General features: G+C 39.5%; 1 protein-coding gene across 1 annotated transcript in view; it reads right to left on the bottom strand.

Moving 5' to 3' along the window:
- Positions 1–483: 483 nt before the first annotated feature.
- The window catches only part of LOC109917657 (protein shisa-like-2B), a 29,240-nt gene continuing 17,117 nt past the window's right edge, over positions 484–12,606 (bottom strand). The window contains exons 2-3 of the mRNA XM_048597202.1: positions 9,450–9,607; positions 484–756 (exon numbers count right to left, since the gene is read on the bottom strand). Coding sequence (XP_048453159.1) covers positions 632–756; positions 9,450–9,607 — 283 coding nt within the window. The 3' untranslated portion in view covers positions 484–631. The remainder of the gene's footprint in view (positions 757–9,449; positions 9,608–12,606) is intronic.

Here is a 12,606-nt window from a genome sequence, read left to right as displayed (position 1 = left end):
AAACATTTAGCAGGGCCTTTCAGAATCAAGCTGCCTGGTTTAAAATATAAAATGTCAATCAGTATTAATGGGTGCATTCTCCATGGCAGCATCTCTACCAATTAGAGTACACTTGCTAACTAATCAGCACTATCCTCTCATCTGTATGTTTCCACCTTGAGTTGGTATTTATATGAATTGTCCTGATGAGTGCAAGACAAAAAAAACTTTGACAAAGTATGTCTTTATTTTAGTAATATTCAAGTTCTGTACTACCAAACAACATGTACAACATGTATCAGGTTATTGTTGAGTTACTTGTTATGTATCAAGTTACTTATCCTTGTATCTTCCTCTATGTACGCTGAATTACTTTTTTTCTCTCACAGCAAATTATTTTATTTTGAACTTTGGAACTGAACCAAACAAAGTCATAAACCCAAAGACTTAACAAGTTACACTGCATTTGTTCCTTACACTTTTTAATGCATATACTTCATGCACTTACAAGACTAATCCTCAAGTATTTTATATTTGACAGATAACAAGGTAGTCATTTATTTTTATTTTTGCTCTTACTAGGAAAGGAATTAACATTTATTTTAAAATTCAATGCTTTTTCTTGTTTAAGTTGTGAGATTCTGGTTGTAGCTTAAGTCTCTATTATCATAGTCAAAGGCTTATCTTGAACAATTCCATCTGGAACGGGTGGTGGGTGTCCTGCTGATGATGTGGGTACTGGTATTTCCAAGATCCCTTGTTTGGTTGTCTTTTTTTCTGCAAAGAAGGCATAAATTATTGTACAATGTATGAGCCAAAACACAAGATCTAATATAATTATCAGCTGCAATATCTCTATTAGAGATGAATGCTGTACAGATGCAAATTACATAATAACTGGTATGAAGATATATTGAAACATTCACCTATCACTAAGTTAAATGCACAGATATCTTCTTATTTTGCAATGCTACTGTGGAATACTACATATATACAAAACAATTTACTCCATTATGTTATCTGGTGACAGCAAACTTGTCGCAATATTAAAAGATTATGAGTTCTAACAAAACTTAATGGATCTGAAACTCTACAGATGCTGCCTGACCTTCTGCATATTTCTGGTATTTTCTGTTTATAGTTCAGACTTTCAGCATCTGCATGTTTTACTTTGTCATTGATTGATTTCTTACAACCAGATCGATTCTATGTCCAATTCTTAACGGAGAAAATATGCCATCACATTCTGCGCTTGATAGAGTTTTTACCTCATTGTAATTCACCTTAAATTGCTTGCAAAATAAAGTGCGCATTGTTTAGAGTAACTGTAATGGCCTGTGTTATTACTCTGGTTGTTGGCACTTTTATATGCACTGAGCTTTTATGACATTAATAAAAGACACTTCAAAAACACAATAAACTGCAGATTAACTGAAATTTTCATTAAGCCTTTGATTTTCAAATGATGTTCATGATTCCAAGCAGGTTGTATCTATTGAAATATTTGCAAAAAACTGTATCAATATTTATTCTAACTTGAAAGCCACAGATGTGTACAGAATTATTGATGTTTTCAATCATGTAAGTGGAAGTCACTGCCACAGTAGTCTTTATAAAGAATTAGTTAATCTAATAGGATTATCGCCTACAAGGTATTGAGGGAACCTACAAAGATGTTGTCAGGAATGAAGAATTTTAGTGACAAGGGAAGATTCTGCAGGCTAGGGTTTTTTCTTTGGAATGGAAGGGAAATTTAATTGAGGTGTATCAAATTAGAAGGTATTTGGACAAAATGAATTAGAAGGAACTAAATTCATTGCGAAAGAGGGGAGGCAGGTTTAAAGTAATTGGTAGAAGGAGCAGAAGGGAGTTGAAAAGAAATATCTTTCATCCAAGAGATTTCATGAAAGAGTGGAACAGGCAGAAATAATCATCAAATGTAGAAAACTCTTGGATATTCATCTAAAGTGCTACAATTGATAGGCTTTGGAGCCAGGGTAGAAATTGGGTTTAGGCTTTCACGACTGACAATATGGCCTGAATGGCTGCTTTCTGTGCCATCAACAGTCAATGCTTCAATGTTTGTGTGTGGGGGATGGCAGCATATTTCCAAATAGGAATGTGTGGGCATTTGCAGGTGGTAGTCTTACAATGCATTAGCTGTTCTTATCCTTATGAACAGTGGAGGTCATGGGTTTGGAAGGTGCTGTTGAAGAAACAATGGTGAATTGTTGCAGTGCATCTTACAGTTGTACAAGCTGCAGTGTATTGGTAGCAGACAGAATAAATTTTAAGGAGGTGATTGGGATTCCAAACAGGTGAGCTATTTTGTCCTGGATGCTTCTGAACTGCTCAAGTATTCTTGAGGTTGCACCCGTCCAGGGTGCTCACGAGTATTTCACCACACTGGTGAATTGTGCCTTGTAGTTACTATAAAAACTTTGGGTGGTCTCATAAACCAGAAATCGTAGGTTCAAACACCATCTATACCTGCAGACTCCTGGTTGGGTTAGGGCCCTTTTGGGATGCAGTCGTAGTGTCCCTAATCCCAAACCAGGAGCCCCAGATTCAAGACCCACTTATTCCAAAGGTGTGTCATAACATCCCTGAACAGGTCGGTTAGAAATATAGGTTAAATTAGGAAAAGGCTTTGGGTGGGCCCTCTTGTGGCAGAGTGGTAATGTCCCTAGCCCTGGACCAGGAGGCCCAGGTTCAAGAGGTGTCTAATAACATCTGTGAACAGGTTGATTAGAAAAATAATTTAAATTTAAATAAAAAGGCTTTGGGTAGTTCAACAGACAAGACAGAATGCTTAGTCTCCAACCTGCTTCTGTATTTATACAATGATAGACAAGGTGAGAATCCATGAAATCCAGAGAAATGTGGCTAATTGGAGCCACAATTGGCTGAGTGGCAGCAAGCATTTTCTGAAGAAGGGTCTAGGCCTGAAACATCAGCTTTCCTGCTCCTCTGATGCTGCTTGGCCTGCTGTGTTCATCCAGCTCTACACCTTGTTATCTCTTTGTATTTATACAACTGGTCCAGTTAGGTTTTGGCCAGAGTATTGATGATGGGATATTCAGCAATAACAACACTATTGAATGTCAATGGGAGATAGTTAGATTGTTCAGATCATCATCTATTGTCATTTATGTGCAGTGAATGTTATTTTCCATTCATCAGGCCTAGCCTGGAGGTTGTCCAGGTGTTGCTGCATGCAGGGATGAACTGTTTAGAATTTGAGGATTCGCAACTAGAGTCACAGTCATAGATTCAACAGCACAGAAAAAGGCCCTTTGGCCCACAAAGTCTGCACTAGAAAAAAACAACCACCTAACTATTCTAACCCTATCATTTTCCAGCACTTGAATGTCCTGGCCCCACTGGATACAGGCTTTCAGTCAGTGAAACACACCTGGACCATAACTCTCTGCTTGCTGCCACTCAGCCAATTCTGGCTCCCATTAGCCACATTTCTCTGGTTTTCATGGGTTCTCACCTTGTCTATCATTATCCCCATGTGTGACCTTATCAAAAGCCTTGCCCACATCCAAGCAGACACATCTGCATGCCTGGTCACATTTTCGAAAAATTCGATCAAGTTGGGCAGATATGACCTCCCCTTAACAAAATAATACTGACTAAATGCAAATTAATTCTGTCCCTCAGAATTGCTTCCAATGGTTCCCAACCACTGAAGTTAGACTCACTGGGCTGTATTTTTCTGGTTTATCCCTTGCTCCCTTCATGAACTGGCTATCCTCCGGGATCTCTCCTGTGGCCAGAGAGGAATTGAAAATTATTGCTGGCACCTGTTATTTCCTCCTTTGCCTCACGTAAAATCCTAGGATACATTTCACCCGACCCTGGAGACTTCTCTAGTTTTAAGTCTGCTAGACAACTCAGAAGCTCCTCTCGCTGTTCATGCTAATTTCTTTAAGTATATCACAGTCCTTGTCCCTGATTTCTATACCCACATTACCCCTCCGGCTCCATGCACAAATTCTCATTGTGGTCCTCAATGACCCCCTACTCTTTCCCAATTTATCCTTTTACCCTTAATGCACTTCTAAAATAACTTAGGATTTTCCTTTATTTTACTTGACATTTCATGTACCTTTTTGTTCTCCTAATTTACCTTTAAGTTTTCCCTTGCACATACTATACTCCTCTGGGGCCTCTGTAAGTTGAAGCCATTGGTATCTGCCACAAGTCTCCCTTGACCTCTTTGTCTAATCCTGTATATCCTTTGACATCCAGTGTTCACAAGATTTGTTGGTCCCACCATTTACCTTTATTGCAACATGTTGGCCCTAAACTATTCCTATTTTGTTCTTGACACTTCTCTGACACAGATTTACCTAAAAATATCCACTCCCAGTCCACTATGACTAAATCATATCTGATCTTATTAAAATTGGCTTCTCCCAGTTTAGAATTTTGATTTTAGATCCATCCTTATCCCTTTCCATAGCAATCTTGAATCTAACTGAGTTATTTTCACTGTCTGCAAAATGCTCTCCCATGGATGCTTCAAAATATTTCCCAGCTTCATTATCTGAAATTAAGTCTAGGACTATTCCCTCTCTTGAAAGGCCTTCTACTATTAACTTAAAAAGCTCTCCTGGATGTGTTTTAAGAATTCCATTCCCTATAAATCTTTCACAGCATGATTACCCAGTTAACAATGCAGAAGATGAAATTCCCTACTATCACTATCAATTTTACACTTCTCTGCAATTAGCCAACATATCTGCTCTGCTATTTCTCTCGGGCTGTTAGGGGACTTTTACTACACTCCCGGCAATGTGATTGCTGCCTGTTAGTTTTTATGTTCTACACATACGGCTTTCATTTGAGGAGCCTTCTAAGATGTCATCCCTCCCTACTGCTGCAACAGATTCCCTGATCAATATTGTGACACTTTCTCCTCTTTTTAACTCCTTTCCTGTCTTCTGTATCTGAGCTGTTGGTGGGCATTCTACAATCATTCCCATTTTAGACATTACAGTGGAAAGAAGGTCATTGATGAAGTAGCTGAGACGGTTCGGCCTAAGACACTGCCTTGTAGCGTTTTTATTTATGCATCCCTGGGATGAGGGTATTGCTAGCTAGGCCACATTTATTGCTCATCCCAGAGGACAGTTAAGAGTCAATCGCATTGCTGTGGGTTTGGATATATGCCAGATCAGGTAAGGGCAGCAGTTTCCTTCCCCAAAGGACATTAGTGAACCAGATGGGTTTTTCTAATAATTGGCAATGGATTCATGGTCATCATTAGACTTTTAATTCTAGATTTTTTTATTGAATTCAAATTTCAACATCTCCCATGGATGGATTTGAACCAGAACATTACTTAGATTTCTGGATTAATAGTCTAGTGATAAGACCATTAGGCCATTGCCGAGATGATTGGCCTCCAATCACCACAAACAGTTTCACTGTTGCTACGGCTGGCTCTGTCACTGGAAGGTTTTTCCACAGATTCCCATTGATGCTACAATCAGTCAAATGCTGTCTTTATGTCAACAATAGTTACTCTCTCCTCCATTCTGGAATACAGCTCTTTTGTACAGGTATATACCAATCTGTAATGAATTCAAGAGTCAAACAGTACTGGCAGACCCAAGCTCAACAAGATGATCAGGTTAATGCTGAGTGACTGTCGATGACACTTATCACTAATGATTAAGAGTAGACAGATGGGAGTGTACTTGGCCAATTCAGATTTGCCCTGCACTTATGGAGATGCCCTAATCACAGAGATTTCCATATTGTTGGGTAGATCCCAGTGTCACAGTTGTACTGGAAGAATTTAGCTAAGGGTGTGTCTAGTTTGTGAGAGTAAGTCTTTAAGATTATACCAGGGCTGTCCTATTTATGCCTAGTCCATTGTTATTCTTCATTAACCATCAATTTATGCTACTTATAATTTTTCAAAATTCCCTCAATTCCAGAACAATTCCAGTGTATTTGGAGTTAGCAAATGTAACTCCTCTATTCAAAAACAGGAGGAAGACAAAACCAGGGACTTGAAGCATGTTAACCTGAAATCAGGAAACAGGAAACAAGAAACAAAGAACTGCGGATGCTGGAAAACTGAAGCAAAAATAGAAATGGCTGGAGAAACTCAGCAGGTCTAGCCGCATCTGTGGAGATAAAACAAAGTCAATGTTTCGGATCCAGTTACCCTTCTTCAGGCCCTCCTCACATTCTGTTAAGGGTCACTGTACCAGAAATGTTGACTGTTTTCTCTCCACAGATGCTGCCAGGCCTGCTGAGTTTCTCCAGCCATTTCTGCTTTTGAACCTGATATCAGTCCTTAGCAAAATGCTGAAAAATCTTATCAAGATACTTAGAAAATCATAGAAAGATAAAATAAAGTCAAAATGGTTTTATGAAAGGAAATTCCTGTTTGACAAATTTATTAGAGTTTTTGAGGATGTACTGAGTAGGGTAGTTAAAGGTGCCATTTATTAAAGTTTCTGAGGTCTTAATAATACAGTTAAACAGATACAGAAGATATAGTACACTTGGAATGCTAAAAGGCATTAGCTAATGTGCGACACAAAATGTCAATACGTAAGACCTCATGTAGTTGGGTGTAACGTATTAGCTGTGATAATGGATTACTTAATGGATAGGAAGCAGAGTGTAGAAATAAATGGGTCTGGCAGGGTGACTAGTGAAGTGCTGCAAGGGAGATTTTGAGGGCATCAGCTGTTTATAATTTATATTAAAGACTTTGACAAAGAGACAGAGACTATTAAACCATAAGAAATAGGAATAGGATCAGGCCATTCGACAGGTCGAGCCTACTCCACCATTCAATAGAATCATGGCTGATCTGGCACTCGTCATATCCACTTTTCTGCCCTTTCCCCATAACCCTTGATTCCCCTACTGATCAAGAATCTATCTCAGCCTTAAATATGCACAAGGATTCTGCCTCCACAGCTCTCTGCAGAAAGGAATTCCAAAAAAATCACAACCTTCTTAGGGATGAGATTCCTCCTCATCTCAGTATTAAATCAGCACTGCTTTATTTCAAGACAATACCCTCTGGTCCTTGACTCCCCCACGAGGGGAAGCCTTCTCTCAGCATTTACCCTATCAAACCCCTTAAGAAACCTACATGTTTCAATGTGACCACCTCACATTCTTCTAAATTCCAATGAGTAAAGTCCCAACTTATTTAACCTTTGCTCCTAAGCCAATCCCTCCATACCAGGGATCACACTGGTGAACGTTCTCTCAACTGTGTCTAACGAAATAATATTTATTCATAAATAAAGGGACCAAAACTGCTCACAGTTCTCCAGATGTGGTATCAACTGTTCTTTGCCCAGTTGCAGTAATACTTCCCTTCTAATGTATACAAATTTTTGATGACATAAAACGAGGTGAGAATATGAGCCCTGAAGAGAACACTAAAAGGCTATGAAGAGATATGGGCAGGTGAAACAAGCTACAAATTGGGAGATGGAATCTCACATGAGGAAGCGTGGTGTTATTCACTTTAGTTGCAAGAATAAATAAAAAGCGTATTTTTAAAGACATAAAAATTGTAAATGTTGATGTTCAAAAAGACATGGGGTACCCGTGCAAGGAATGTAGAAACTTAGCATGTAGGAGCAGCAAGCAATTGTGAAGGCAAATGATGGTGATCTCATTGAAATATATAGGAATCTTAAAGGCTTGACAGGGCAAATGCTGAGAGGATGTTTCTTCTTGTGGAAGAATCTAGGACCAAAGGGCATAGTCTCAGGATAAGGGGATGCCAATTTAAGGCTGAAATGAGGAGGAAGTTCTTTTGTCAGAGGGTTGCAAGTGTTTGGAATTCCTTGCCATCAGGAGCCGTAGGGACAGAATCCTTGTGTATATTGAAGGCCTGAGATAGATAGATTCTTGATCAGGAGGGTGATCAGGAAGGTAATCAAGGGTGATGGGGTCAGGACAGGAAAGCGGATATGAGGAATGTTGGATCAGCCATGATCTTAATGAATGGTAGAGCAGGCTTGAGAGGCTAAATGCCTATGCCTGACCTATTTCTTTTGATCTTATTGTCAAATGTTATGTTGGCATTTTATGCAAAAAGAATTCTGCTGACATTCCCAAATACTCTCAGTACGTAAGTGCAAAACAAGCATGTGGAGTACCTCGGCCAGGACTGCTAGTGGTATCATTCAACCCCATTCGCTCAAATTTATTCTGCTTTTCTGGGGCCACCATGTTATTTACTGGCAGGGCATTTCACAAAGTGCACATACACAGGGATTTCTGTACACCCAATTTGAAGCTTTAGGACTATCGGGAAATACAGCCTTCTTTATCAACACATCTTGATATTCCTGATTTTCCTTTCAAGTCTAAAATCTATCAATGTCAACCTTGACTATACTCAACGACTGAGCATTCACAGCTCTCTGGAGTACAGAGTCCCAAAGATTCATAACCTTCTGAGTAATGATATTTCACCTCAACTCAGTCCAAACGGACCAATCCTTTATCCTGAGATTATGCTGTCAGTTCTAAATTCTCCAGCCAGAGGAAATAATATCTTCTTATCTAACCTGTGAATCCCTCTCAGAATCTTATATTTTCCCATTAAAAACAACTTTTCATTCCTGTAAACTCAATTCTCCTTGGTCTCTCTTGACAAGTCGATCACCTAATTCGAGGAAACAATCAAGTGAACCTGTTTTGCACTACCTCCATGGCAACTTATATCATTCCTTGGATACACACACCAAAAACCTACAATGTATTATTAAGTATGATCTCACCAAAACCTTCCATAAATACAGCAAAACTTCCCTACTCTTCTAGTTCAACCCCCTCCAAATTCATTTCTCCCTTTAATGCAACTGTGGCAGAATAATGTTAGATATTATAGTATTATTATTAATTGTATTTTGGAATATTCATTATTATTGTTGTTATAGTATTATTATGTGCCAGGATTCACCAATATCCAATTATACCTGCCCCGTTAAAATGGAAGCTTTCATTATGCATTGGAAATGATGGCACGCACAGAAATGAACATGGATCCATTGTACTGTGCAAACTTTGGGCACAACAAAACAGAAACCCAAGCTGAATGATCAGCAAGAAGTAGCTGATGTAAGTCACAATGGTCATTGTCAGGATAAGATCCATTGCTTTAAAACTTTAGACTTTCATTATTAGCACAAACACAACAAAAGTACAATAGCCAAATTCTTAAATACAACATATTAAGTTAGATGATGGATGTAACTTCTCTTGAAATGGTAACTACTAGTTATTGAAGTGATTTACAGAAAATCAAAACTTCATGAAATTACAGCAAACAGCTTAGATAAATATTAGGGTGAAACCAAACAAAATACTTTTATTCTGAGTATAAACCAAACATAGTAGGAAAGATTAAAAAAAACATAAATAATGCATCAGAAATTCTTTAGTATTGATGAAGTTAGTCTTACTTGTTTGAACTGGAGATGTTGTCAGGTTCTGAAGTCTGAGGCCAGAATCTAATCTTTGAGGTTTAGTGCAGAAAAATAAGTAGCATAGCACAAACGCACTGATCACAAATGCCAGTAAAACAAGGGCAGCAATTCCTAATCCCACCATTGCACCTATACTAAACAAAATAAAACAAATATTCAATTACAATTACATTCAAATGCGTCCCTTACCTCAAATTAAACCAGAATACTATTTTGTCTGACAAGTTCTCTGGTGAGTGCAGTCAAATGCATTATCTGGAGAGTTGCCATAAAAAATGTTAGGTTCAAAGCCATGCCTCAAAAAATACTAGAATTTTTTGAGAACAGTTATTAGAGAATGGTGAAGCAATATAGTCATTAATCCAGTAGTGCTTTCAAAATGCATTTAATAAAATTCCACATTAGATGCAGGGTAATGATTAGGGTTCATGAGATTAATGATGAATTAGCTCAGTAGATTGAAATCTACTATAATAAAAATAATGGCAATAACCAATTTATTTTTATAAAATGTATTTCTTTTCCTTTCAGATTTCTTTTCAAGAAAATTAGCAACAGTATGAGGGCAACTTTATATTGCAGCATTACTGAATTCTGAAACATGTCAGCTCAAGTTGTGTTCTTTCTCCTATTCATCATAATTAGTAAATTCAAAGATTAAACTTACAGCCAGATTGAAAGATATTTACATCATAAAAATAATGCACTTGCGAATGTCTTCTAAGTTCGTTTTGAAAGCCAGGTATTTATATAATAATAAAAAAAGAACTTGGAGTTATACAGCACTTTTCACAATCTCAGGGCATCTTATAGAGCTATATAACAGCAATGATTTCTATTACTACAACAACTTTAACATAGGAAAAGCTATAAGGTACATTACCAATGAATTACATGTGACAAATAATCACAACTGTAATTCAGCAAACTCAGCAGCCAATTTGAACACAAAAATGTTCTACAAACACCAAGGAGGTAAATGGCCTGTTAATCTATTTTAGTAGGAATAGTTGATAGATATATACTGGCAGTCATTACATTTCCAAATATTACTGTGTGAGGGGCCTTGAGCAAACAAATGACCTACTCCAGAAAACCTGGTACAAACCTTTACTAACGTAAGCAACGGCCACCCAAAGCAAAACAGTGCCCTTCACTACAGAAATCTTTTGTAATTTTAAAATAAGGATACAGTAAATGGAATATGGTGAGGTGGAGGTGTGGTGGTAATGTCACTCGAGTAGTAACCCAGAGACCCAGGCTGATGTTCTGGAGGCCTAGGTTCAAATCCCACCATGGGCATTTGGTAAAATTTGACTTCAACAAAATCTGGAATTAAAAGCTATCTTAATAGTGCCCATGTAACCATTGTTGATTGTTGTAAAAAACGTCTAGTTCACCAAAGACCTTTAGGGAAGGAAGTCAATACAGTGTGGAGCTGGAGGAACACAGCAGATCAGGCAGCATCAGAGGAGCAGGAAAGTCGACGTTTCGGGTTTACACCCTTCATCAGGACTGCAGAGGGGAAAGGGAGCTCAGAAATAAATGGGTGGGTAGGGCTGGGGGAAGGTGGGAGGGATGGTGATGGGTGAGTGCAGGTAGGCAGTAGTGGGGATTGGTCAATGAGGTGCAAGGAGCGTATAGATGAGAGAGAAGATGGACAGGTTGTGTCAGATCAAGGAGGTGGGGATGAGAGGGAGGATTGGACATGGGATGAGGCCGGGGGTGGGGAGATTTTAAAACTGGTGAATTCTACGTTGAGGCCACTGGGCTGTAGGCTCCCAAGTGGAACAGGTTTGTTTCAGTATGTAGTCGAAGAGCTTCAATGCGGAGGAGATCACCAGTGAGTTGCAGTGGGTCAGAGATCCACTAAGATCTTTGCAGAGGGATGAGGACTGCATCTTCAAGGTAGGCATCCTCAGAAGAGGCTTTGCAGTAGGGTGTCCAGTGACTAGCAGACAGCAAGAACTGCAGATGCTGGAGTCAGAGTCAATACAGTGTGGAGCTGGAGGAACGCAGCAGGTCAGGCAGCATCAGGGGGGGCGGTAAAGTCGACATTTCAGGTTTACACACTTCTTCAGGACAGGGGAGGGAGAAGGGAGCTCAGACATAAATGGGGGGGGGGGGGGGGGAGTTGGGGGGAAGGTACTGAAGCACTGAAGCTCTTCGACTATATACTGAAACAAACGCCTTCTGCCTTGGGAGCCTACAGCCCAGTGGCCTCAACATAGAATTCACTGCTGTGTTCCTCTAGCTCCACACTGTGTTGGCTCTGACTCCAGCATCTGCAATTCTTGCTATCTCTTTAGGGAAGGAAATCTGCCATCCTTACCTGGTATGGCCTACATGTGACATCAATTGAGGAACAATGTAGTTGACTCTTAAATCATACAGTGAAGTAGCCTGCACAGCCAATCGGTTCAAGGGCAACTGAGAATGGGCAGCAAATGCTGGCTTTGCCAATGCTCACATCCCAAACTGCAATGATTTTTTTTTTACAGTGGGCCTTTAGGCCTTGTGAGACTGAGAAATTAATCCTGAATTCACATTTGATGCCAGAAGGAGTAGCTTAGCAAATTTATAGCAGGCAGCCTCATTTTTGGCCATATGTTGGCCCGCAAATTTTTGATGCTGCCAACTCAGTCGGAAGGCCAGCAGATCTGCAGCATTGGTGTCAGCAGGCAGTGCTGCTAACCCAGCTAGGAAACTTGAGGGCACCCAAGAATGAAGTATGCTTCAACATGTAAAATGTAAAGTAAAATTCAACAAGCTAAGGATGGGAGACCACAGTAATCAGCAGGGAAACATACCTGGCAGTGCAGGAACAGGGGGAGGGGAAGCATCATTGGGGCTGGGGGTAGATGAACATCCCTGTGCATTGCCCTTCTCTTTGGGGTACTCCAGGCAGGCTACCTCAATGAAGCTGGTAGCCTCTCTGTGCAGTGAGGGTTTAAGAGTTCAGTCCCCAGCATTACAGATGTCAGTGCTCAGTCAATCACTCCACATGATATCAAGAAATTGCTGAAGATATTTAATACTTTAAAGGTTGCGAATGTTGACAGCATCCTGGTACTAGTACTTGTGCTCCAGAACTAACTGTACCTGTAGTCAAGTTCTTCCATTACAGCTACAA

The sequence above is a fragment of the Rhincodon typus genome, chromosome 1, assembly GCF_021869965.1.
Source record: "Rhincodon typus isolate 14 chromosome 1, sRhiTyp1.1, whole genome shotgun sequence".
NCBI lineage: Eukaryota > Metazoa > Chordata > Chondrichthyes > Orectolobiformes > Rhincodontidae > Rhincodon > Rhincodon typus.
The sequence above is the reverse complement of the archived record's forward strand: the minus strand, read 5'-3'. Positions and strand labels throughout refer to the sequence as shown.